Genomic DNA, 26,660 nt, shown 5'->3' on the forward strand with positions numbered 1-26,660 from the left:
AGACGGAGGTCTCACCATGTTGGCCAGGCTGTTCTCAAACTCCTGGCCTCAAGCTATCCACCTGCCCTGGCTTCCTAAAGTGCTGGGATTACAGGCTTGAGCCACCGCACCTAGCCAGATTTGCATGTTTTTAAAAGTGCAAAAGAAAATTTAGAAGACTACATAAACATAAAATCTATGGCTTGCAATACTTTTTTAAGCAAGACAAAAAACTCAGATCTATTCATAAAGAAGAGTAGACATACATACTTTACATAAAAAGAATTTTTTTTTTCAAGACAAAGTCTTGTTCTGTCACCCAGGCTGGAGTGCAGTGGTGCAATCTCGGCTCACTGCAACCTCCGCCTCCTGACTTCAAGCAATTCTCATGCCTCACCCTCCTGAGTCGCTGGGATTACAGGCATGCACCGCCACACCTGGCTGATTATTGTATTTTTAGTAGAGACAGGTTTTGCCATGTTGGCCAGGCTGTCTTGAACTCCTGGCCTCAAGTGATTCTCTTGCCTGAGCTTCCCAAAGTGCTGAGATTACAAGCATGAGCCACTGCATCTGGCCTAAAAAGAATTTTTTGTATGCTAAAATAGATGCCATAAATTTAAAAAAGAGAATAAACTGTGTATTGAGAAAAATATTTGTTACACAAATGACAGACAAGATTAACATTTATAAACTATCATGAGCTCCTATAAAGTGCCAAAAAAGAAAAAAATATTAATTAGACAAAACACAGAAAACAAAACCTCAAATAACCAGTAAGAATATGTAAAGATCCTGAAATCACAAGTAGCTAGGGAATACAAATTAAACGAAATGTTACTTTTACCCAAAATACTGGCAAAATACAAAGGATAATACCCAATGCTGGAAAGAAGAGGGATTATTATTCTCACTTTGGAAAGTAATTTGGTAATACCTAAGAGAATCAAAAATACACTTATCCTTCAACTTGTCCAGTCCCACTGGAGGGGCTCTGACCTATAGAAATGAAGGCAGTAATTCTGGGTGTCCGGGGTTGTTTACTACAGTATTGTTTATGTTGTGTTTGGAAATAGAGAAGAGTGTGGGAGGTGAATGTTAGGATTTTACACTGGAAGAGGTGCAAATGAGGGGGGAGGAAGTAGGCTGGAGCAAATTGAAAGCAATGTGTGCTATAATTAGTTAAGAGAAAATATGAATGTAAGATTCAATGTATGAAGTTTTTCTTTTTTTCTCTTTTTTTTTGAGACAGTCTTGCCCTGTTGCCCAGGCTGGAGCGCAATGGCATGATCTTGGCTCACTGCAACCTCTGCCTCCCGGATTCAAGCAATTCTCCTGCCTCAGCCTCCTGAGGAGCTGGGATTACAGGCTTCCGCCACCATGCCTGGCTAACTGTTGTATTTTTAGTAGAGACAGGGTTTCACCACGTTGGTCAGGCTGGTCTTGAACTTCTGACCTTGTGGTCTGCCCACTTCAGCCTCCCAAAGTGCTGGGATTACAGGCGTGAGCCACCGAGCCCAGCCACAAGGTATGAAGTTTTTCTAGACATGTAAAAGTGAGCATGCACTTGGGCAAAAATGAAAGAGAGTCATCCAAAAATGAAAACATAGATTTAATTTCAAGATGGGAGTCTATGTCATCTTCTTTTTGAATTTTCTGTTATTTCCTGAGTTCCAACTTTTTTCCACTCCAGATAATTCATACTATAATATTTCCATAAACCTGGCTCACAGAATAAAAGTTTGAAAAATAAGTTTATTTCAATAATCATTAGAAAAATTATAGTCGGGCACGGTGGCTCATGCTGGTAATCCCAGCACTTTGGGAGGCCGAGGCTGGCGGATCACCAGGTCAGGGGTTCGAGACCAGCCTGATCAACATAGTGAAACCCCGACTCTACTAAAAATACAAAAATTAGCTGGGCGTGGTGGTGCGCGCCTGTAATCCCAGCTACTCAGGAGGCTGAGGAAGGAGAATTGCTTGAACTTGGGAGGCAGAGGTTGCAGTGAGCCAAGATTGCTCCACTGCACTCCAGCCTGGGCGACAGAATGAGACTGTCTCAAAAAAAAAAATTATGGAACTGAAAAATTGTGCAAAAATGAGTGTGCACCAACTTTCTGTCAGAGCTTCACCTTAATCATCTAATAAGAAAGCAAACAAAAGATAAACTGTATAAGCATGCCAACAATAATCTTTATTTCTGCCATGTTTTATCCTTTAATATTCAGAAGAAAAGTCATACAGGAGGAAAATTTTATAACTATAGTAAATATAGACAACTTTAACAACACTAGATCTCTACTGGCCAAAGGGAAAAAACAAAAAACAACCCCCAGTATATCCCTAAATGTACACCAGAGAATCTTAAAAGATAAAATAATTTGGCCGGGCACAGTGCCTCACGCTTGTAATCTCAGCACTTTGGGAGGCCGAGGTGGGCAGATCGATCATGACGTCAGGAGATCGAGACCATCCTGGCTAACACGGTGAAATTCTGTCTCTACTAAAAATACAAAAACAAAATTAGCCAGGCATAGTGGCAGGTGCCTGTAATCCCAGCTACTCCAGAGGCTGAGGCAGGAGAGTGGCGTGAACCCAGGAGGCGGAGCTTGCAGTGAGCAGAGATCACGCCACTGCACTACAGCCTGGGCAACACAGCGAGACTCTGCCTCAAAAAAAAAAAAAAAGATAAAATAATTCATGTGATTATAATAAATGTGAGAAAAACTTTTACAGCTCTTGCCTTTCTCAAAGGGGGAGGACACATCCTGGAGAGAAACCCCATGGATGTATTCAACACGGTAAATCTTTTTGATGGAGCTCTCACCTAGTTGCACGTCACAACTTATACCAGATAGAAAATTTATGAATGTAATCAATGTGGAAAGTTTTTCAGCCTGGTGCTCCCACCTTGTTAGACATTACATAACTCATACTGAAGACTCTGGGAACATCGGGAAAGTCAGAGAGCTTTCAGCAGGAGATCTCATCTAACTGGGCAATAGAAAACTCACACTGAAGAAAAACAATTCCATGTAATCAATGTGAGAAATCTTTCAGTGACATCCTTGATTTTAATTTGCATCAAGGAAAGCGTAATAGAGAGAAGCCTTATGAATGTAGTCAAGGTAGGAAGTCTTTCTATACAGCTCTGGCCTTGTTGCACATAAAATAACTCATACTGGAAAGAAGCTTCATGACTGTAATCAGTGTTGGAAATGCTTCAGTTAGAGTTCTCACTTGTTGCTCACCAGATAAATCATACTGGAGAGAAACTGCGAGTGTCCTGAGTGTAGGAAATCAGCTGGAGCTAATTACTTATTTGGCATCAGAGATTTCACACTAGAGAGAAACCTCATGAATGTCACTAGTGTGGAAAATCCTGCAGCAAGAATTCTCACCTTATTGAACAGCGAACTCATTCTGGAGAGAAGCCTATAAATGTAGTCAACGTGGAAAAACTTTCAGACAGAATTCTTATTGTGTGTGCACCAAAAAATTCATATGGGCAAAAACCAACATGAATGTCTAAATGTGAAAAAGCCTTCAGGAGACTACCTGACCTTATGGAACACCAGATAATTCATAATAGAGAGAAAGTGTATGCATATAATCAGTGCAGAAAGGCCTTTCAGGCAGCATTCTAGTCATGTCAGGCACTGGATAACTCATTCTTGAGTCAAACTGTTAATGAACTTTTTATTTATTTTATTTTATTTTATTTTTGAGATGGAGTCTTGCTCTGTTGCCCAGGCTGGAGTGCAGTGGCGTGATCTCGGCTCACTGCAAGCTCCGCCTCCCAGGTTCACGCCATTCTTCTGCCTCAGCCTCCCGAGTAGCTGGGACTACAGGTGCCTGCCACCATGCCGGGCTAATTTTTTTTTTTTTTTTTTTTTTTTTTGAGATGGAGCCTCCCTGTTGCCCAGGCTGGAGTGTGGTGACACAATCTCGGCTCACTGCAACCTCCACCTCTCGGGTTCAAGCTATTCTCCTGCCTCAGCCTCCCGAGTAGCAGGGATTACAGACACACACCACCATGCCCAGCTAATTTTTTTTGTATTTTTAGTAGAGACGGGGTTTCACCATGATGTCCAAGCTGGTTTTGAACTCCTGACCTCAAGTGATCCGCCCACCTCGGCCTCCCAAAGTGCTAGGATTACAGGTGTGAGCCACTGTGCCCGGCCTAATTTTTTGTATTTTTTAGTAGAGACAGGGTTTCACCATGTTAGCCGGGATGGTCTCGATCTCCTGACCTCGTGATCCGCCTGCCTCGGCCTCCCAAAATGCTGGGATTACAGGCGTGAGCAACCGCACCTGGCCAATGAACTTTTTAAATTGAGACAGGGTTTCACTCTGTCATCCAGGCTGGAGTATACTGGCAAGATCATCACTCCCTGCAGCCTCAACCTCTTGGTCTCAAGTGATCTTCCAACCTCAGCCTCCCAAAGTGCTGGGGTTACAGGTGTGAGGCATTGTGCCCAGCCATAACTTTTAAAAGATTTTCTTCCCCTTTATGTAGACATCAAGGTAAAAGTAACTTTTTTTTTTTTTTTTTTTTTTGAGACAGAGGCAGGCTGGAGGAGTGCAGTGGCACCATCTCGGCTCACTGCAACCTCCACCTCCTGGGCTCAAGCCATTCTCCTGTCTCAGCCTCCTGAGTAGCTGGGATTACAGGCGCCCACCACCACACCTGGCTAGTTTTTGTATTTTTAGTAGAGACAGGGTTTCGCCATGTTGGCCAGGCTGGCCTTGAACTCATGACCTCAGGTGATTCACCTGCCTCAGCTTCCCAAAGTGCTGGAATTACAGGCATAAGCCACTGTGCCCGGCCAAAGATAACATTTTTAATGTAACAATATATGGTCATTCTTTGCTCTTATGACACGATCCTACAAAAGATGATCACTAAGCTTAAGCACTAAGCCTAAAAATGAATAATATAAACACTGATGTGAGGAAAGTTGTTCCTCAGATGACTCCATTATTGATACAGACATGGAAACAGTAGACAGAAATGTAACATCAAAGTTTTTATTTATTTAAACTTTTTTTTTTTTTTTTGAGATGGAGTCTCCCTCTGTCGCCTAGGCTAGAGTGCAGTGGCGCGATCTTGGCTCACTGCAAGCTCCGCCTCCTGGGTTCACGGCCATTCTCCTGCCTCAGCCTTCCGAGGAGCTGGGACTACAGGCTCCCGCCACCACGCCTGGCTAATTTTTTGTATTTTTTGTAGAGACGGGGTTTCACCGTGTTAACCAGGATGGTCTCGATCTCCTGACCTCGTGATCTGCCCGCCTCGGCCTCCCAAAGTGCTGGGATTACAGGCGTGAGCCACCGCTCCCGGCCTGAAATTTTCTATAATAAAAACAAACAAGATCATTTATCTCATGATGAAAAGTCCCTGAGGTGAGCAGAGGCAATGTTGATTCAGTGGCACAAACAGGATTCATTCCATCACGGATACTGGTTCTTTCCATTTTTCTGCTGTGCCATTCTCAGCATGTTGCCTTTACCTCCTGGGCTGGCTTCCTCATGGTGCCAGTGTGCTTGTAATTGTCCTACACATCACATACAGACATCACTGTCCAGGGGCAAAAGAAGACACATTGCTATCTTATGTCCACTTTTAAGACTGAGGGAACCGGCCGGGAGCGGTGGCTCACGCCTGTAATCCCAGCACTTTGGGAGGCCAAGGCGGGTGGATCATGAGGTCAGGAGATCGAGACCATCCTGGGTAACAGGGAGAAACCCCGTCTCTACTAAAAAAAAAAATTACAAAAATTTAGCCGGACGTGGTGGCGGGCGCCTGTAGTCCCATCTCCTCGGGAGGCTGAGGCAGGAGAAAGGCGTGAACCTGGGAGGCGGAGCGTGCAGTGGGCCTAGATCGTACCACTGCACTCCAGCCTGGGGGACAGAGCAAGACTCCGTCTCACAAAAAAAAAAAAAAAAAAAAAAAGACTGAGGGAACCTTCCCGGGAAACCCCTAGCAGCCTTATTTCTCCTTGGCCAGAATATCCTTGCCTAATTCACACAGCAAGAAGCTTGAGTCCATTCTGATTAGCTTAGAATCCATCAAGATGCTCCCTTAGGGAGTTAGATTCTAGATTTCCTGGAAGAATCTAAAAATTGCAGGGTCGTGCTAGCCAGGTATGAAAATAAGCAAGTAAAAAGGTGATGACTGTTGGGTAAAGCTATCGACAAGGTCAGTCACAAGACAGTCAAGCCAAGGAAGGTTAGTCACAGATGCACCCCAGACACAAAAGCACAGTCCAGGAGCTGAGGATGCCTGAGCCACAGTGGTTCCCGCCTATCTGGCTTTCATAGGAAAGTTTCCTGTGGTCTCCCTCATTGAAGAGCCAGGACGGGTCAGGCGGTGGTGGGTCTCAGACACTGAGCCCACTTAGGAGCTACCACAGAAAGCCAAATAGGCTCGACTGAGCAATCACCTAGGACGAATCGCCTCCAGTTAGCGTGCTTCCAGCTTCCACTCGGAATGCTCCAAGCAGGGCACTCTTGGGGCTTTGTTTCTGTCACTAGGACGCGTCCCCACGCCCAGGCTGTCCCCGAGTCCCTGCCACAGGCGCAGATGTTGGCGGGCGCCCTTGCCCCTGGGCTCCCGGTTAACGGCCTTGGACCGTTCTCATGGCGCAGTCTTGGTCTCTCTCCCCAGCAGGGCAAGGCGCCGGGAAGGCCCCCGAGATGACGGCGCCGAGCCCCATAGGCGCTAGTCCCGCCCTGGACGCCGGGCGCCGCCTCCACAGTCTCGGCTTCGGTTGCTGGATGAGAACCAGCGTGGCCCGTTCAAGGGGGAGGGGACAGGCGCTCCAAGGAGCAGAGCCGCGGGAAGCAACTCCCTAAGCCACAATGTTAGTCGCGAACACACGAAAAAGCTCGTCTCGCCGCCGCGGGGCCCTATGCTCCCGCTGACTACTCCTGTGTGAGCAACAGCCACCGGCGCGCGGCCTTCTGGGAGTTGTTCGTTGCGCGGAGCGCGGGCACGTCCGCCGGCCACCGGAAGCACCGCCATTGCCCGGTGCGTGCCGGTGAGTCTGGCCGCCTCAAGGTTGGCGCGGAGGTTTCACCGTTAGCCGGGTGCGGCCGGAGCGCAGGACCAGGCCAGAGCCGCCTCAAGTGACCTGGGCGTGCCGGAGAAACGAGCAGGGCCTGCGGGGGTCCTCAATAATGTGGCGAGGCCGGGCAAGGGCAGGGGCCTGATGGGGTCGGGATGTCTCCGGCCTCAGGGGGACAGGGAAGGCCGGTCCAGTCAGGTTTCCCTTGCAGCAGCGCCCGGCTGGGTCTGAGCTCGTCGGGAGGCTCTCCTGCTGCAGAGCTGGGAGGGAACTGATAGGGCCGGGCCCCCTCGCAGGTACGAGCAAGGGGGTGGGACGGGGTGGGACTGGGTGGGCCTTCCCGACAGAGGGGGCCTGGGTGGAGGGCTGCAGGGGCTGGGGATTCAGGCCGGCGTCTGGCGACCCAGCGGGGCCTCTCCCGGCTCCTTTTTCCTCCCTCAGCTCATCTTCTGCGGCTTATCCACAGGTGGCAGCCAAGAGCCTCCTGGCACAGCGGCACCAGGCATTTGGCGCCTGTTGGACCCCAGAGGTCATCCCAGCTCCAGACGTGGACACGTTTGGTTCCAATGGTACGTGAAGCTTGAACCTTGCAGAGAACAGTGTATTTTCCAAGGGAACAGAAGATTAAGGCCAGTCCAGGCAGGGCAGGGGTAACTGGGGTGTTGGGGGCCTGCAGTGGTTAAGCGATGCTGGTGCACCCCATAGAGAGACTACAGAGGTGAACAAGATGGGATATGTATGTAACGCCTGTAAGTGAGGGATCGGGGTTCCATTTGTGTTAGGTGACATTTGATGGGGACCGTACAAGGCAGTGCTAATGAGGAAGACATGGGGTTGGATTTCAGAGTCTAAGGGAGTAGGGAAACATCAGATTACGGAAATGACTCCGTGTAAGGAGGGATGCCAAAAGGCAGGAAGGAGTGGAGGAAGACTGTGTTTCTGTTTCCAGCATGGAGCCAGGATAGAAGTCACAGTGCAAGGAAAATGTGGAATGCCTGGTCAGTCTCTGCATGGGAGTTGAGGAGCATGTGGGTGACATGACTGAATGTGGAGGAGGGAATGGCAGTGGCAGGAAGCCCAGGAGGTTTGGGCTGGACACGTAACCTGGAGCAGATTGGAAACGTCACCCCACAAGCAGGGAAGGAGAAAACTGGAAAAGGAAGAAGAAAGCAACTCTCTCCCCAGCCCTGCAGCCAGAGGGACTTCTGCCAGATCAGCCACCATACAGGTCCAGTATGAGGAACAGATGGAGAATTTTATGTCCAAGAATAATCACTATGAATACATCTGTTGTGCCCCTTTTGCAGGTCAACACAATGTTAAGCTCTGTAAATGCAACTCAATTAATTCTTTTAGCATCCTCACAGGGCAGGTCTTGCTGTTTTTCCAGATGTCTACAGATGAGGAAACTGAGGCCTGGAGAGGTTAAAGAGGCCAGTTCAGAGTCCTACAGCGACAGGTAATGGAGCCAGTACTTTGAAAGCAGGTTGCGAAGTGAGTGTTCTCAGCCCTCGCCCTTGGATGCCTCCAGACAAGGAAGGACAGGGTTAGAGAGCAGAGATGGACACAGGCAATGAGAGATTCCCCAGGGAAGGCCAGGAGCATCAGGACAAGATAGTATCACATAAGATACTGGGCAGACCTCTTGGATGTGGTCTACGTTTGTGATTGTGTGTGTGTTTGAGAGTGAGAGAGCAGAGCAGGGATGGGCAAGATGAGGAGGGGGAAACTGAGACTGTTGGTCACTCTGTTCAGGCCTCACCTGAGAGGAGAAGAGGCAGGGGATGGGGCACTGGGATATGGATTCATCTTGACCAGAGAGAAGACATCTCACCTCAGAATTTGAAGGGAGCTACTAATGAGTGCAGGCTTGCAGGAGTTTGTGTGCCAGGAAGTTGAAAGAGTCCAGAGTCGTCCCTTGGAGTGAATTAAAAGGCCGATTTGTCTGCACAGAGAGGACAGTGGTGGGAGAGGACAGTGGTGGGAGGGGACTGAAGTAGGGAGTGAGAGCATGAGCTTGCAGCTGTAAGGGGATAGTGACTGAGTGGATACTGGTGTTCCTGAACTCATATACCACCCAGGACTCAGAAATTAGCAGGGTTGGGCAGAGAGGGCAGTCAAGGGCATGGGCAGATTGCACAGAACAAACAGGTCAGAGAGGCCAAGAGGTGGGCCTCAGGCCAAGGATGCTAAGAAAAAGAACAGGGGCATTGGGCTGGGGTGAGGTGTACCAGATGGGGAGGCTGGGAGCCTGAGTGGTAGTGTGCTTAGGGCCATGAGCTATGGAGCTCCCACCTTCTCACTCCCCAGCCACGAGGCCTCAGTTAAGTTTTACTCAAGTTCTTTCTGCCTTGGTTTCCTCATTCAGAAAACAGGGTAAATGCTGATAATTGTCTTTGTGGGGTTACAAGGAAGATCAAATGCATGAATTCAGGCAGAGAACAGGGTACAGTGCCTGGCCTGTAGGAAGTACAGCCTGAGTGGTCAGTGGATTTCGAAAGGTAGGAAGGCCTGGGGCATTTGCTAGGGAAGGAGGCTGAGATCATAGGCCCCAGTGTGTTTTGATTCATGTCTTTATTGTTTTTTTTATAAACGGGGTCTCACATGTTGCCCAGGCTTGTCTCAAACTTCTGGCCTCAAGAGAGCCTCCTGCCTTGGCCTCACAAAGTGCTGGGATTATATGTCTTTAATACAGAGCAGCTTTGTACATTTTTCAGCCATGTAGGTGAACTATCTATTTGTGACTATCACCTGACTTTCTCATAGGTCTTTATTTTCATTAAAGAAGCTTAAATATTTTGTCAAGATCAAAAAATAGTCCTGGGGTTTTTTTGTTTTTTTTTTCTTAAGACTGGGTCTCGCTCTGTCACCTAGACTGGAATGATGGCGTGACCTCGGCTCACTGCAGCCTCTGCTTCCTGGGTTCAAGCGATTCTTGTGCCTCAGCCTCCCAAATTACTGGGACTACAGACGTGTGCTGCCACGCCCAGCTAATTTTTTTATTTTTTTAGTATGGACGGGGTTTCGCCGTGTTGTCCAGGCTGGTCTTGAACTTGAAAAGAAATGGAAAATATATGTAATGGCAGAAATAAGACTAGTTCTCACAGTAAATGTGATGGGTAGAACTCTGTTTTAGTAGACACTTTGAAATTGAACTGAAAATAAAAAGTTAAAGATACGCTCTACTTAGAAGAGTCAGATGATCCAGGCTTTGACAAACAGGTGGTGGGATGAGCATAGATCCATCAGTGAAAACAAATAAGGAAATGGGTGGCAAGATAATATCAGATAAAGTAGACCGTTAGTGCAGCAGCATTAAGACACTTTTATCCTTTTTTTTTTTTTTTTGAGACAGGGTCTCACTCTGTCACCCAGGCTGGAGTGCAGTGATGCCATCACAGCTCACTGCAGCCTTGACCTCCCAGCTCAAGTGATCCTCCCACCTCAGCCTTCTCAGTAGCTGGGACTACAAGTGTATGCCACTACACCCAGCTAACTTTTTGATTTTTTTGTAGAGACTTGGTCTCACTTTGTTGTCCAAGCTAGTCTCCAGCTTATAGGCTCAAGCAGTCTTCCTGCTTTGACCTCTGTATTAGTCTGTTCTCATGCTGCTAATAAAGACATATCCGGGCCGGGCGTGGTGGCTCACGCCTGTAATCCCAGCACTTTGGGAGGCTGAGGCGGGCAGATCACAAGGTCAGGAGATTGAGACCATCCTGGCTGGCTAACATGGTGAAACCCCGTCTCTACTAAAAAAAAAAAAAAAGTACAAAAAATCAGCCGGGCGTGGTGGCGGGCGCCTGTAGTCCCAGCTACTCTGGAGGCTGAGGCAGGAGAATGGCGTGAACCTGGGAGGCGGAGCTTGCAGTGAGCCGAGATCGTGCCACTGCACTCCAGCCTGGGTGACAAAGAGAGACTCCATCTCAAAAAAAAAAAAAAAAAAAAGACATACCCAAGACTGGGTAATTTATAAAGGAAAGAGGTTTAATTGACTCACAGTTCCACATAGCTGGGGATGTCTCACAATCATGGCAGAAGGCAAAGGAGAAGTAAAGTCACACCTTGCATGGCAGCAGGCAAGAGGGCGTGTGCAGGGGAACTCCTCTTTATAAAAGCATCAGATCTTGTGATACTGTCACAAGAACAGCAAGGAAAAGACCTGCCCCCATGACTCAGTTACCTTCCACTGAGTTCCTCCCACATGACGTGTGGGAATTACGGGAGCTACAATTCAAGAAGAGATATAGGTGGGGACACAGCCAAACCACATTAGCCTCCAAACGTGCTGGGATTACAGGTATGATTACAGGATTAAGGCCTGGCCTTATCACCTCTTTAGTGATAAAAGTCTATAGGAACAACATACATTAATCTTGAATGTTTATGGACCAGACACCATAGCATAGATATAAAACAAAAATTGTGTACTTAAAGGAAATATGAGAAGGACTATATGAGAAACTTCGACACATGTCTTAAAATTTGATCAGGAAGACAAAATAGAGTATAATAAATTATTTTAAGTATGGTGTCAAGGTAGATTATAGATTTATCTACACACTTCTGTCTGTAATATATTCTGCCCACGGAAAATTTAAAGACCCAGATTTTCTTCTGTGTACACAAGGCTCCTCCTTTATTAGATCTCTAAATCATTGAGTTCTCTTGGTCCTGGGTCCTGTTCCCTCTCTCTAACTTGACTGTTCCTGTTTAGTTTAAGTGCTGCTGAGTCTCATGGACTTAAATATCTTTATTGTGGTGCCCCAATTTCTTCTCTGGGCTTCAGGCTGGCAAATGTAACTGGCTGTGTAACATTCCCACTTGGAAATCGTGTCCAGCCTTAACATGTCTTGATTCCCCTCCTCCTACTTGTTCACTCTGGGAAAAGATATAAACTTTCCCAAGTTCTTGAATCTAGAAAGAGATGTCATTATTGAGCCTCCACTCCCAATTCTATTGCATAACTGATTATACTTCCAATGTAGAGAGTGAATCTGCCCACTTCTCTCCATTTTGCTGTCCCTTAAGTCCTGGCCTTTGGTGATAGCCACTTCTTCTCCTTATTCCACCTTTACTCCCCACAGTCCATTCTCCAGCCTGCCAACATCTACATAAGCCCAGCAATGCCTTCTCTCTCTCTGAGATAGAATCTAAACTTGTATGGGACTTTCTCTAGCTGTGGCCCTTGCCCTTCTCTATGCTCAGGTCATGGGATGGGCCAGGGTCTTCCCAGTCTCTGGGGTGAGGTTTCCAATCTGCCTCAGCCTCTGCCTGTGCATTGGAGTGCCTCCCCTCCCTTAACCTCATCTTGTGGGCCTAGAACTATAGTCTTTCCTTGATCCAATGCTGACTGCACTTCATTGTTCTTGCCTGTTTGCTCATGTGGCCTCCCTGCTACCTGAGAAAAGGCCCCACAGGCCCGGGTTGTGCCCTTGCTGGGTCTGGGTCCCACTTACATCCCTGGCCTGGAGCCTGGCACTTGGAGCGAGCCCAGAGTTAATCATTGTTGATGGTGACACTGCTACTTTTCCTCTCTTATTGTGTTAGGATAGCTCAAGGAGCAGTTCTTCCCTTTACATGTGTACCTGCGTGCAGCATTCTGCGAGCTGTCTGGCAATTCTGCTTTTGAATATTTAACCTAAACATACACATGCAGAAAGGCAGGCATGTATGAAAGCAAGAGTGGCCATTATAGGGCTGATGTGAGGGTGAAATTTGGAAAAGTCCTAAATATTCAGAAACATTAAACTCTTTAAAGCTGGGACTATTAATAAACTACAGTCCATTCATCAAATTCAGCTATTACAGTAATTACAGCTATTACAAAAATTGTTTATTGGCATTGGGAGATACTTTATGTTTACATTATAGAGTGTTTACATTATAATCACATTTTTCTAGAAACGCATTATGGTGATTAGTGAACATGTGTGTATTGACACAGAAAGATTTCTCTTTTTGTTGTTTTTTGTTTGTTTGTTTTAAGGAAGGTTTCTCAAAGGACATGCAGTTACCTGTCAATAATAATGGGGATATGTTCTGAAATGTGTTGTTAGGTGACTTTGTTGTGTGAATGTCATCGGCGTGCTTACACAGACCTACATGGTTATAGTTTAATACACATACAAGTTATGTGGTACAGCCTCTTGCTGCTAGGCTGCAAACCTACACAGCATGTTATTGTAGTGAATACTATAGGCAACTATAACACAATGGTGAGAATTTGTATATGTAAATATATCTAAACATAGAAAAGGTACGGTACAAATATGGTATAAAAGATAAAAAATGGCCCACCTGTATAGGGTAGCTCCATTGTAATCATATGGGACCACTATCATATATGCGGTCTGTCACTGACCAAAACGTCATTATGGGGCACATGACGGTAGGCACAAAATAGTAACAGTGGCTGTCTCTTAAGATGTTGGATTATTTATTATTCTTACACTTAGCTATCTGCATCTTTGACTTTTTATGCAATGAACCTAAAATTTGTGTGATTTATACATCATGTTGGCTATAGTTAATAATCTCTTATATGCTTGAAAATTGCTAAGAAAGTAAAATATTCCCACCACAAAAAAGTATGTGAATGCATATGTTAATTACCTCAATTTAGCCATTCTATAGTGCATATGTATTTCTAAATATATTGTACATGACAAATATATACAGTTTGTATTTGTCAATTAAAAAATAAATTAACTTTAAAATTTGTATGATTAAAAAACAACTTCATAGGCCAGGCTTGGTAGCTCATGCCTGTAATCCCAGCACTTTGGGAGGCTGAGGCAGGCGGATCACCTGAGGTCGGGAGTTTGAGACCAGCCTGACTAACACGGAGAAACCCTGTCTGTACTAGAAATACAAAATTAGCCAGACATGATGGCACGTGGCTGTAATCCCAGCTACTCGGGAGGCTGAGGCAGGAGAATCGCTTGAACCCAGGAGGGGGAGGTTGCAGTGAGCTGAGATCACGCCATTGCACTCCAGCCTGGGCAACAAGAGTGAAACTCTGTCTCAAAAAAAAAAAAAAAAACTTCATGTCTGGGCATAGTGGCTCATGCCTGTAATCCCAGCACTTTGGGAGGCCAAGGCAGGTGGATTGCTTGAGCCCAAGAGTTTGAGACCAGCCTGGGCAACATGACGAAACCCCATCTCTATTTTGAAAACAGAAACAGCCAGGCGCGGTGACTCATGCAATGCTAGCACTTTGGGAGGCCGAGGCGGGCAGATCACCTGAGGTCGGGAGTTCAAGACCAGCCTGACCAACATGGAGAAACCCCGTCTCTGTTAAAAATACAAAATTAGCCAGGGTGGTGGCGCATACCTGTAATCCCAGCTGAGACTCAGGAGGCTGAGGCAGGAGAATCGCTTGAACCCTGGAGGCGGAGGTTGCAGTGAGCTGAGATCGCTTCACACCATTGCACTCCAGCCTGGGCAACAAGAGTGAAACTCTGTCTCAAAAAAAAAAGAAAGAAAGAAAGAAAACAGAAACAAACAAAAAAACCATCATTTTGAAATATATACTTATAGAAAGCTGCAAAATAGTACAGAGTATCTTGTGTGCCCTTCACCCACCTTTTCCAGGAAGTGACATCTTTCACAAGTGGAACATTGACATTGATACATATTGTTACTTAGACTGTAGACCTTATTTAGCATTTTTAAGCCTCCATTTGTGTGTATGTATCATTCTATGAAACTTTTTTTTTTTTTAAGACAGAGTCTCTCTCCATTGCCCAGGCTGCAGTGCAGTGGCGAGATCTCTGCTCACTGCAACCTCCATTCCCCGGGTTCAAACAATTCTCGTGCCTCACCCTCCCAAGTAGCTGGGACTACAGGTGCACACCACCATGCCTAGCTAATTTTTTGTATTTTTAATAGACAGGGTTTCACCATGTTAAACAGGCTGGTCTTGATCTCCTGACCTCAAGTGATCCACCCGCCTTGGCCTCCCAAAGTGCTGGGACTACAGAAGTGAGCCATCACACCTGGCCTCATTCTATGAAACTTTTTACCTTTTTTTTTTTCCCCCACATAGGGTTTTACTCTGTCACCCAGGCTGGAGTGCAGCAGTATGGTCTTGGCTCACTGCAGCCTCTGTTCCCAGGCTCCAGCAATCTTCCCGCCTCAGCCTCCCAGGTAGCTGGGACTATAGGTGTGCGCCACCACACCTGGCTAATTTTTGTATTTTTTGTAGAGACGGGGTTTTACCATGTTGCCTAGGCTTGTCTTGATATTCTGGGCTCAAGCAATCCGCCTGCCTCGATCTTCTGGGCTCAAGCAATCCGCCTGCCTCAGCTGCCCAAAGTTTACAGGCATGAGCCACCACGCCTGGCCTCAAGCTTCTGTTCATCTTAAGCCAACAATTTTGTGGAAATTGGTTACAGGGGCCACAAGACACTGAGCCGCTCCAGGCCAGCAGCTTGCTGGTCCTGGCAGCCTCTGCGAGTGCCGTGGCTTTGATTTCATCTTGGGGCCTAGTGTTAGGCACAGCCTGGCCTGGAGGATGGCTCACCTCACGGGCGGAGGGAGCCAGACCCTTGCCCCACCAGCTGTCCAAGGGGCCCTTGCAGCTACAGGTAAGACCCCACACCCGCCTTCATTTTGCTTTTTTCCCCACTCATCCATGGAGACTTCCAAGCTGCTTTTTATCTTCCCTGTCTTCCTTATATTTTCCTTTTGTGTCTTAAATGCTGTTGGAGTGGAGCAGACACCCCAGCGTGTGATCTGTGCCAGAAGCCTGGAGCTTTGTTGGCATGGCCTGTATTCGGCATGGAGTCAGGGCCTGGGGAGGCAGCAAGGTGTGGAGCCACCCGAGGCTAGAGAAGCCTGCAAGTGCGTCTGAAGGTGGGGTGTTGCGGGGCCGGGGAGCTGGAAGGTGTTCCACGAGACTGACAGACGTTGCAAGGTCTGTGGTGAGTGTCTGGAGTGTTTTAAAACTTCTCTTGTTGCCCAGGCTGGAGTGCAATGGCACGATCTCAGCTCACTGCAACCTCTGCCTCCTGGGTTCAAGTGATTCTCCTGCCTCAGCCTCTCCAGAGTAGCTGGGATAACAGACATGGACCACCACGCCTGGCTAATTTTGTATTTTTAGTAGAGACGGGGTTTCATCATGTTGGTCAGGCTGGTCTTGAACTCCTGACTTCAGGTGATCGACCTGCCTTGGCCTCCCAGAGTGCTGGGATTACAGGTGTGAGTTACTGCGACTGGCTGAGATTTTTATATGGGAAGGGATTTCTGGAGATTGTGGAGGAATTTGGGCTTTCTCCTAAGGGCAGCGAGAAGCTGGCACTCCACAGGGTTCTGTGACACAGGCTTCATTCTGTGGTGTCCCTGCGGCTTCCTGAGACAGGAGAAAAGTCAAAGACACAGGACCCCATCAAACCCACTGTGCTAACCCCCACAAGAAGCAGTGGCTGAGCCAGGCACGGGGCAGGCTTGTGGAGTGGCGCATAGTGCCTGGAAGACGGGGACACGGGCTTTTGGCTGAATTTGAGGAGAGCACACAGGAGGGGTCAGGAAGGACTTCCCCTGTCCCTGCTCAGCCCCATGTTCTCAGTACACATGTGAGCATCGATGTCACAGGCTTCCAGGCGGAGGAGTGCGTACATGAGAGTCTGCGGTGCGCTCAGTACAAAGGGGGTGTGGGCTTCTGGCTCAGGAGCCTCCCGTTGTTGTCACTTCTCCTCCTCTGTCTCTGGTCCTCCCACCTCCCTCATTGTAGGGATCACTGTGGGGACCCCAACAGTCTCCTCGTCTAAAGATCCTCAACATGGGTCTCTTCTTTCCATGTAGGGTCACATAGTCACAGGTTGTAGGGATTAGGATGTGGCCATCATTCAACCCACTACAGTCACGGTAAAAAAAAAAAAAAAATTGCAAAGCCCTGAACAGCATGCAAAGGGACAGGCAGAACAGGGAGGGGACACAGGACACAGGTTTGGTGGCGTCAGGGTGAATTTCTTCTCCTTGTGCAGGGGAGGCAAGAGTGTTCAGCATTTGCTGTTAGTGTGTCCTGACTGGCCTCTGAGTTCTCCTTCACGTTCAGGAAGACAAGGTGGTGAAAATAAACAGGGCTGGGTGCTCTGCGGCTGCAGGTTTTCTTCACATCTGCTCATGTGTGAGGTTGGCCTCAGGCTGAAGAGTCCTGTGCCTGACACAGCCTTGCCCGCAAGGTTCTTCCTCCCTGTAGAGCAGTTTCTCAGCTCAGCACAGTCAGCATTTGGGGCCAGATGATCCTCTAGGGCTGCCCCATGAGCTGTAGAATGTTTTACACCTTCCTGGCCTCTACCCACCAGACGGCAGCCAGTAGCTGTCCCCTTCTACACCTCCTCCCCCTCCACTCCCACCAAACTCTGGAAACTGTCTTCAAACGTGGCCAAATGTTCCCTGAAAGCAAAACTGCCCCCAGTTGAGGACCACTGCTGTGAAGAAATGGTCCACTTTTCTCGAAATTCTTAAAGCCCTGTTTCTTTAAGTAAGCGTGGCGTTCACTGTGTGCGGGTCCTTGAGACCATTCTCAGGTTGACCATATGGACTCAGAACTCTGAAAAGCTCTTATATTCACAGTTACAGTTTAGTACATTGAAAGGATACAGATTAAAATTACAAGGATCAGACCTTTCTTTTTTTTTTTTTTTTTTTTTTTTTTTTGACAGTCTTGCTCTGTCACCCAGGCTGGAGTGCAGTGGCCCCATCTCTGCTCACTACAAGCTCCGCCTCCCGGGTTCACACCATTCTCCTGCCTCAGCTTCCCGAGTAGCTGGGACTACAGGCGCCCGCCACCATGCCCTTCTAATTTTTTGTATTTTTAGTAGAGATGGGGTTTCATCGTGTTAGCCAGGATGGTCTCGATCTCCTGACCTCGTGATCTGCCCACCTTGGCCTCCCAAAGTGCTGGGATTATAGGCGTGACTTGAGGTCAGGAGTTTGAGACCAGCCTGGCCAACATCCTGAAACCCCACCTCTACTTAAAAAATACAAAAATTTGCTGGGCATTGTGATGCGCGCCTGTAATCCCAGCTACTCAGGAGGCTGAGGCAGGAGAATCGCTGGAACCTGGGAGGCAGAGGTTGCAGTGAGCTGAGATCGTGCCACCACACTCCAGCCTGGGCAACAGAGTGAAACTCCAAAGTGCGGGGTCTGGACAACCCAGGCTTGCTAAACCAGCGCTGCACACTCCTTGTAATGTGTGTGTGATGTGGCAGTGTCACCATTCCAGCATCATGGAATGATGGGTTTAGCATTTACCTTTTTGGGGTAGGGGTCATTTTTTTCTTTTTCTTTTTCTCCTTCTCTTTCTCTTTCTCCTTTTCTTTTTGTTATTGTTGTTGTTTGAGACAGGGTCTCATTCTGTCACCGAGGCTGGAGTGTGGTGGCACAATCACTACTCACTGCAATCTCAACCTCCTGGGCTCAAGCAATCATCCTGCCTCAGCCTCGCAAGAACCTGGGACCACAGGCATGCACCACCATGCCCAGCCAATTAAAATATATATATATATATATATTTTTTTTTTTGTAGAGATAGGGTCTCCCTGTGTTGCCCAGGCAGTTCTCAAACTCCTGGGCTCAAACGATGCTTCTGCCTTGGCCTCCCAAAATGTTGGGATTACAGGCGTGAGCCACTGTGCCTGGGCCACTTTGTTCTTTTGAGTAAGTTTAATGTTGGGAGTCAGGTAAATGTGTACATACTCATACCAACTCTAAGTCTTACAAGTTGAATATTTTGTCATAGCTTATGTTATTCTTTAAACCTTTTTTGGTAGGGTGTGAATGCCTCCTCCCCAAACTTGTCATCTAATAGCAATTCTAATCATTCACATTCCTTTTTTTTTTTTGAGACAGAGTCTCGCTGTCGCCCAGGCTAGAGTGCAGTGGCACGATCTCGGCTCACTGCAAGGTCCGCCTCCTGGGTTCACGCTATTCTCCTGCCTCAGCCTCCCGAGTATCTGGAACTACAGGTGACCGCCACCACGCCGGCTAATTTTTTTGTATTTTTTAGTAGAGACGAGGTTTCACCGTGTTAGCCAGGATGGTCTCGATTTCCTGACCTCATGATACACCCGCCTTGGCCTCCCAAAGTGCTGGGATTACAGACGTGAGCCACCGCGCCCGGCCTACATTCCATTTCTTTTGTGTGCGTTTGTGCCTTGTCTGTCCTCCCCCTGGCACTGAGGTCGCATGCAGTTGTTTGCATTGCATTGTCTTTGTCTTCTGTTTCAGCACTGAATTTGCTGTTTACTTCTCTCTCTCTCTTTCTACTTGTTCTTGGAGGACTTGATTGCTTGGTTTGCCTGAAGAATGTTATGTGTCTGTTCAGAAGAGAGATTAGGACCTGCCACAAAGGTCATGCCTAGAGGGGAGAGTATTCCTGCAGAATTCAGCATAGGAAAGGAGGCCTCAGGCACCAGAAGTGTTTGACAGCAGGAGAGTTCTCAGAAGAGATTGCCTGGGAAATGAGAGCATTGCTGGGGTGAAGTCCCAGCAGCTGCGAGTTTTGAGGCTGCTGTGAGGTGGCCCATGCTTAGGCTCTGTGTTCCTGGCCAGAGTGGGTCCCCAGCACCGCAACATCTGCAGGAGATATTGCTGGTGGAAGAAGTTTCCCAAGTCTTTGAAGGGAAAGGTGAGAACTGCCTAAAAAATACGGCACAGAGAAAGCAAGATTTCTGCAATGCATGGCTTGATACTTGATATTCAAGGGAATTTTTTTTTTTTCTGAGAATATGGGGCAAGAAAAATGCCAGCTTTCAAACCTGGGAGAATGATGTGTTCAGCGTCTGCAGGGGCTGCCTTTATCTGCTCTTCTAGCCCAAATGGGAGTTGTTTCGCTTTTTTTTTTTTTTTTTTTTTTTTGAGACAGGGTCTTGCTGTTGCCCAGGCTGGAGTCCAGCGGTGTGATCTCAGCTCACTGCAACCTTGACCTCTAGGGCTCATGCAATCCTCTCATCTCAGCCCCTACCCCTACCAGTCGCTGGGACCTCAGACCATGCCCGGCTAACGTTTTGTGTTTTTTTTGTTTTATTTTTTTTGAGACAATGTCTCACCCTGTCTCCCAGGCTGGATTGCAGTGGTGCAATCTCGGCTCACTAAAACTTCCGCCCCCCCGGGTTCAAGGGATTCTCCTGCCTCAGCCTTCTGGGTAGCTGGGATTACAGGCACACGTCACCATGCCTGGCTAATTTTTGTATTTTTAGTAGAGACGGGGTTTCACCATCTTGGCCAGGCTGGTCTTGAACTCCTGACCTTGTGATCTGCCCGCCTCGGCCTCCCAAAGTGCTGGGATTACAGGTGTGAGCCACCGTGCCCGTCTGGCTAACATTTTTATAGAGAGGGGGTCTCACTTTGTTGCCTAGGCTGGTCTTGAACTCTTGGACTCAAGCAATCTGCCTGCTTCAACCTCCCAAAGTATTGGGATTCCTGGCATGAGCCACCACGCTGGCCTTTGGGGTCAGAGTTCAAGGCTCTTCATGAACTAGAAAGCATTGTGCAAATGAAAGGCACCATCAGGTCGAGCGAGCGTAGTCATATGAGCAAAGGCAGAGATACAGGATGCGTTTCTGGAATGTTCAGTGATCTCGAGTAACCTGTTGGTGCCTGCAGAGGGTGTGCTTCAGTGCCGATGTGGCGATGGCAGTCAGATGTGTGGAAGGGTTTGGTGCCACATTCAAGAGGGTTTTTGCCAAACTCTTGGTAGGACAGTGATGTGACTGCTGCAAGGGGATTAGACAAGCAGAAGATATGAAGGGTTTGGTGACTAAGTTCAGTAGAGAGGGTGACAGGCATGCCCTGGCAGTAGGCAGCATCCTGGCACTTCCAGCTGAGACCGAGGGAGGGCATCCCTGGACAACACCCCCTCCCAGAGCCAAGGGAAGTTCCCTGCACCGCCCTGCTGGGGAGTGTCCCATCCTCCTTGTCCCCACGCCCCCATTGTCATCATTTTTGAAAACAGCTTATGATCCATTGTGATATGCTAAATATACAATTACTTAGACACCTGGCCTCCACCTCCCTTCCTTAGTCACGAAACGATAGGAAAAATGCCCCTCCTTGTCCTTGACTGTTGAGGGGGCTGCTGTGTGTCTGGGCTCACAGCTGAGATGCCCAGCACGTGACTGGGCACATCCCCTGAGCCTGAGGTAGCCCAGGTCTGTACCCAGGCGTGAGGCCCATTCCTGCACCTGGGAAGCCCTGCTTGTCGCTGGCCGGCCCCGTGTTCTTTAGGGTGGGTGTTGGCCCTGGAGGTGTGCAGGAGCCGAGGGGCTGAATCTCTGCTTGTTTTCCACCCCAGACTGGTCTCCTGAGGACCTTTGCCCTCTACACAGCAGCCTCTTCAGGTGCAGGGAGGAAATGGAAGCACGTTCTACGCTGGTTCCACCCCAGGTGAGTGGGGGGTCTTTGCTGTCAGTGCCTTGGTCTCCACAGATGTACAATGGGTCCAGGAGTAGCACCCGCCCCTGCAGGCTGTCACACAGGAGTGCTCTGCAGTGCTGGCCAGTGCTTCCCAGTGAAATGCTCCAGCTCCCTGCAGTAAAGTGTGGCACCCATCACCAGCATGGACGAACCTAGAGCTCCTTGGACTAGACCCAGCGCAAGTCTCCCATGGCTGTTCCACCAGGCCAGGTCTATGTTTCTGAAATTTTGCTTGTGGTTGCTCCTCAGGCCCTTGAGGGTGGATGGAGCTGAGTCCCACACCCCAACAGCCACACTGGGCGCTCAATCCTCATGGACACCCCTGGCTGGGGGAGTGTCCCCTTAAAGCACTGTAGTTACCTACCTGCTACCTGGGTGAGGGCCGTCTCTTCCTGGCTTGCAGACAGCCATTGTCCCACTGTGTCCTTAGGCAGTGAGGAGAAAGAGAGAGCACGCATGCCCTCTAGTGTCTTTTCCTCTTATTTTATTTTTTGACATAAGATCTCCCTCTATTGCCCTGGCTGGAGTGCAGCGGCATGAACATGATCTTGGCTCACAGCAGCCTTGAACTCCTGGGCTCAAGCGATCCTCCCACTTCAGCCTCTCCAGTAGCTGGGACTACAGGCATGCACCAGCATGCTTGACTAGTTTATTATATTTTTAGTGGGGACAGGGTTTTGCCATGTTGTTCAGGCTGATCTCAAACTCCTGGACTCAAGAGATGCTTCAGCCTCGGCCTCCCAAAGTGCTGGAATCGCAGGCGTGAGCCACCATGCCCAGCCTCTTCCTCTTCTTATAAGGACTCTAGTCCTATTGGATTAGGGTCCCACCCTTATGACCTCATTTAATCTTAATCACCTTTTTTTTTTTTTGAGATGGAGTCTTGCTCTGTTGCCCAGGCTGGAGTGCAGTGGCACAATCTCGGCTCACTGCAACTCTGCCTCCTGGTGTCAAGCAATTCTCCTGCCTCAGCCTCCCAAGTAGCTAGGATTACAGGTGCCCGCCACCACACCCAGCTAATTTTTTGTAGAGATGGGGTTTCACCATGTTGGCCAGGCTGGTTTCGAGCTCCTGACCTCAAGTGATCCACCCACCTCGGCCTCCCAAAGTGTTGGGATTACAGGCGTGAACCACCGCATCCGGCCCCCAATCACCTTCTTAAACAGTTCTTTTTTTTTTTTTTTTGAGGTGGAGTCTCGCTCTGTTGCCCAGGTTGGAGTGCAATGGCGCTATCTCGGCTCACTGCAAGCTCCGCCTCCTGGGTTCACACCATTCTCCTGCCTCAGCCTCCCAAGTAGCTGGGACTACAGGCACCCGCCACCTCGCCCGGCTAATTTTTTTTGTATTTTCAGTAGAGACGGTGTTTCACCATGTTAGCCAGGATGGTCTCGATCTCCTGACCTCCTGATCCGCCCACCTCAGCCTCCCAAAGTACTGGGATTACAAGCGTGAGCCACCGCATCCGGCCAACAGTTCTTAAACAGTTAACCTTAATCACCTTCTTTGTTTTTGTGGGTTTTTTTTTTTTCGAGATGAGAGTCTCACTCTGTCGCCCAGGCTGGAGTACAATGGTGCGATCTCAGCTCACTGCAACCTCTGCCTCCCAGGTTCGAGCGATTCTCCTGCCGCAGCCAGGAAGAGTAGCTGGGACGTGCCACTATGCCCGGCTAATTTTTGTATTTTTCATAGAGTTGGGGTTTCACCATGTTGGCCAGGCTGGTCTCGAACTCCTGACCTCGTGATCTGCCCGCCTCGGCCTCCCAAAGTGCTGGGATTACAGGCGTGAGCCACTGTGCCTGGCCAATCACCTTCTTAAACAGTCACTTTGGGAGTTAGGGTTCAACATGTGAATTTGGGGAACACAGTTCATTCTATAGCATTAGCCTTTTGAAAACACACCGCAGCCCTGATTTGTCCTACAGGCTGCAGTTTTCCCGCCCCTGATTTAGAGTGTCTTTCTTACCTCATTTCGAATCTGTGATTTTGTAGAGAGGCAGTGGGTGAGGATCTCCTAGTGGAGTTCCTGTCATTTCCAGTCCAGAAATCAGGACCACTGCTGTGACTGGCAAGAGGTGAGATGCCCAGAAAAGTAATGGTACACACCACATACATGGAGCTGTCCCAGTCCATTTGGGTTGCTATAATAAGATACCTTAGAGTGAGCAATTTACAAACAACAGAATTTACTGCTCACGGTTCTGGAGGCTGGTAAGTCCAAGATCAATGTGTCAACAGAGTTGGTCTGGTTGGGGCCTGCAGTCTCATAGATGGCACCTTTTACGTGTCCTCATATGGTAGAAGGTGAACACAGGCTCCCTCCAGCCTCTTTTATGAGGACATTAATTGCCTTGTAAAGACCCCACCTCTTAACACTATCTCACTGGGTATTAGGTTCCAATGTATGAATTTTACGGGGGGACACCAACATTTAGGCCTTAGCAGGTACCTCCATGAGGGCATGAGGACCTGGGGTCTCTGAGCAGTAACAAGTGCCCTGTTTCAGGCATCTGTGTGCTTCGAGGATGTGGCTATGGCATTCACACAGGAGGAGTGGGAACAGCTGGACCTGGCCCAGAGGACACCGTACCGAGAGGTGACACTGGAGACCTGGGAGCATATTGTCTCCCTGGGTAAGGGGCTGTGCCCATGGAAGGAGGTTCTACCCCAGGACTCAAAGCTATACCAAGTTCTGAAGGGTGTTCTGGGATGGGCTGGAAGATACTGGAAGCAGGTCCCTTTCAGGTGCAGGTCCCAGGGGTTGCCCTTCATTCTACCTCTGGGACAGGTTTGTGACTTGTAGTCCCAACAGTGGGGAGTTTCCTCGGACAGCACTAGGGGCTGAAGCTTGAACCCAGGACATAGTTCTTGGTTTCCAGGCAGAGGAGCAAGTCCTTTTTCCGTCTTTGACCAGGGCTTTTCCTTTCCAAATCTGATGTGATCTCTCAGCTGGAGCAAGAAGAGGACCTGTGCAGAGCGGAGCAGGAGGCCCCCCGAGGTAAGAGCAGGTCTTGTGGTGAGCAGCTCAACAGCTAACAAGCTTGGACAGAGAGCTCTCCGCAGGGCCCTAGGGGCCAAGGAGGGAGCCTTGTTTGGAGGAAGCTTCCTTGGGTGCTCTCTGCAGCAGTTCACCCATTCAAAGGAGTTCACCAATTCGAAGTATGCAGTTCATGGTTTCCAGTGTCTTCCCTGAGTGTGGAACCCTCACCACAGTCAGTTCTAGAACATGTTCATCATCCCAACCATTTAGGCCTCTTTACTTGATTTGTTTTGTTTTTAATTAATATATTTATTTTTTTATTTTTTGAGATAGGGTTTCACTCTGTTGCCCAGGCTGAAGTGCAGTGGCGCTATCTTGGCTCACTATAGCCCCCACCTCCCTGGCTCAAGCAATTCTCATGTGTCAGCCTCCCTAGTAGCTTGGACTACAGGTGCACACCGCCACACCTGGCTAATTTTTTTGTTTTTGTTTTTGTTTTTTAAGACGGAGTTTCGCTCTTGTTTCCCAGGCTGGAGTGCAATGGCACATCTCGGCTCACCACAACCTCCACCTCCCAGGTTCAAGTGATTCTCCTGCCTCAGCCTCCCAAGTAGCTGGGATTACAGGCATGTGCCACCACACCCGGCTAATTTTTTGTATTTTTAGTAGAGACAGAGTTTCACCATGTTAGCCAGGATGGTCTCGATCTCCTGACCTCATGATCTGCCTGCCTCAGCCTCCCAAAGTGCTGGGATTACAGGTGTGAGCCACCACGCCCGGTCCTAATTGTGTATTTTTATTAGAGATGGGGTTTCTCCATGTTGGTCAGGCTGGTCTCAAACTCCCAACCTCAGGTGATCCACCCGCCTCAGCCTCCCAAAGTGCTGGGATTACAGGTGTGAGCCACTGCGCCTGGCCATTAATTTTTGTATTTTTAATGGAGATGGGGTTTCATCATGTTGCCCAGGCTAATAGACTTTATTTTTTTAGAGCAGTTTTAGGTTTATAGGTAAGTTGACGAGAAAGTGCAGAAAGTTCCCAGTCTGCTGTCCTACACACACACACAGTTTCTCCTGCTGTTAACAACTTGCATTTATATTGTACATCTTTTATAATTGACAAACCTATCTTGAGGCATCCTTTTTTTTTTTTTTCTTTTTTTTCCCAGACAGAGTCTCACTCTGTCACCAGGCTGGAGTACAGTGGTGTGATCTCAGCTCACTGCAACCTCCGCCCCCCAGGTTCAAGTGATTTTCCTGCCTCAGCCTCCCAACTAGCTGGGACTACAGGCACGCACCACCACACCCAGCTATTTTCGTATTTTTAGTAGAGTCAGAGTTTCACCATGTTGGCCAGGATGGTCTTGATCTCCTGACCTCATGATCCGCCCCCCTCAGCCTCCCAAAGTGCTGGGATTACAGGCGTGAGCCAACACGCCTTGCCCTTGAGGCATCATTATCACCCAAAGTCCATAGTTTATGATAGGGTTCATGCTTTTTTTTCTTCGTTTTGAGACAGTGGTGCAGTCATAGCTTAAGCCTTCTGGGCTTAAGTGATCCTCCCACCTCTCCGCACCCCAGCCTTGGGTGCCACAGCCATGCACCACCATGCCTGGCTAACTTAAAAATTTTTTGTAGAGATGGAGTCTCACTGTGTTGCCCAGGCTTGTCTTGAACGCCTGGGCTCAAGTGATCCTCCCACCTCAGCCTCCCGAAGTGCTGGGATTACAGGTATGAGCCACTGCACCTGGCCAGGCTTCACTCCTGATGTTGTATATTCTGTGCATTTGGACAAATGTACAATGTCATGTATCCACCATTATAGTGTCAGACAGAGTAGTTCCACTACCCTAAATATCCTCTGTGCTCTACCCATTCATCCCTCCCTTACCCCAGCCCCTGGTGTTACTGGTGGAGGATGTCCAGGTTCTTGGCATTTTGAACAAAGTATTGGACAAAATGCATAAAGCAACGAAAGAATGAAGCAAAGAAAGCATGGATTTATCAAAATGAAAGTGCACTCCACACAATGGGAGTGGTCTGGAACAAGCAGCTCAAGAGCACTGGTTACAGAATTTTCTGGGGTTTAAATCTCCTCGAGAGGTTTCCCATTGGTTACTTGGTTTATATCCTCTGTAAATGAAGTAGTGGCCCATAACTAGTCTGATTGGTTGCGGAAGGTGACCAACCAGAGGCTGAAGTGAAGTTACAAAGTTACAC

General features: G+C 48.3%; 1 protein-coding gene across 32 annotated transcripts in view; it reads left to right on the forward strand.

The window, feature by feature from the left end:
- Window positions 1–6,755: 6,755 nt before the first annotated feature.
- ZNF544 (zinc finger protein 544) overlaps window positions 6,756–26,660 on the forward strand; it is a 49,212-nt gene continuing 29,307 nt past the window's right edge. For 6 of the 32 annotated variants that reach the window (XM_063658602.1, XM_063658594.1, XM_063658606.1 and 3 more), the window contains exons 1-7: window positions 6,791–7,339; window positions 7,510–7,612; window positions 7,993–8,502; window positions 18,900–19,015; window positions 21,343–21,434; window positions 23,968–24,094; window positions 24,411–24,459. In XM_063658602.1, coding sequence (XP_063514672.1) covers window positions 8,279–8,502; window positions 18,900–19,015; window positions 21,343–21,434; window positions 23,968–24,094; window positions 24,411–24,459 — 608 coding nt within the window. In that variant the 5' untranslated portion in view covers window positions 6,791–7,339; window positions 7,510–7,612; window positions 7,993–8,278. Of the gene's footprint in view, window positions 7,340–7,509; window positions 7,613–7,992; window positions 8,503–15,439; window positions 15,968–18,899; window positions 19,016–19,328; window positions 19,678–21,342; window positions 21,435–23,967; window positions 24,095–24,375; window positions 24,464–26,660 lie in introns of those variants that run through there. The other 26 variants (XR_010125032.1, XR_010125029.1, XR_010125031.1 and 23 more) reach the window with 21 other exon arrangements.

This window comes from Pongo pygmaeus, chromosome 20, assembly GCF_028885625.2.
Source record: "Pongo pygmaeus isolate AG05252 chromosome 20, NHGRI_mPonPyg2-v2.0_pri, whole genome shotgun sequence".
NCBI lineage: Eukaryota > Metazoa > Chordata > Mammalia > Primates > Hominidae > Pongo > Pongo pygmaeus.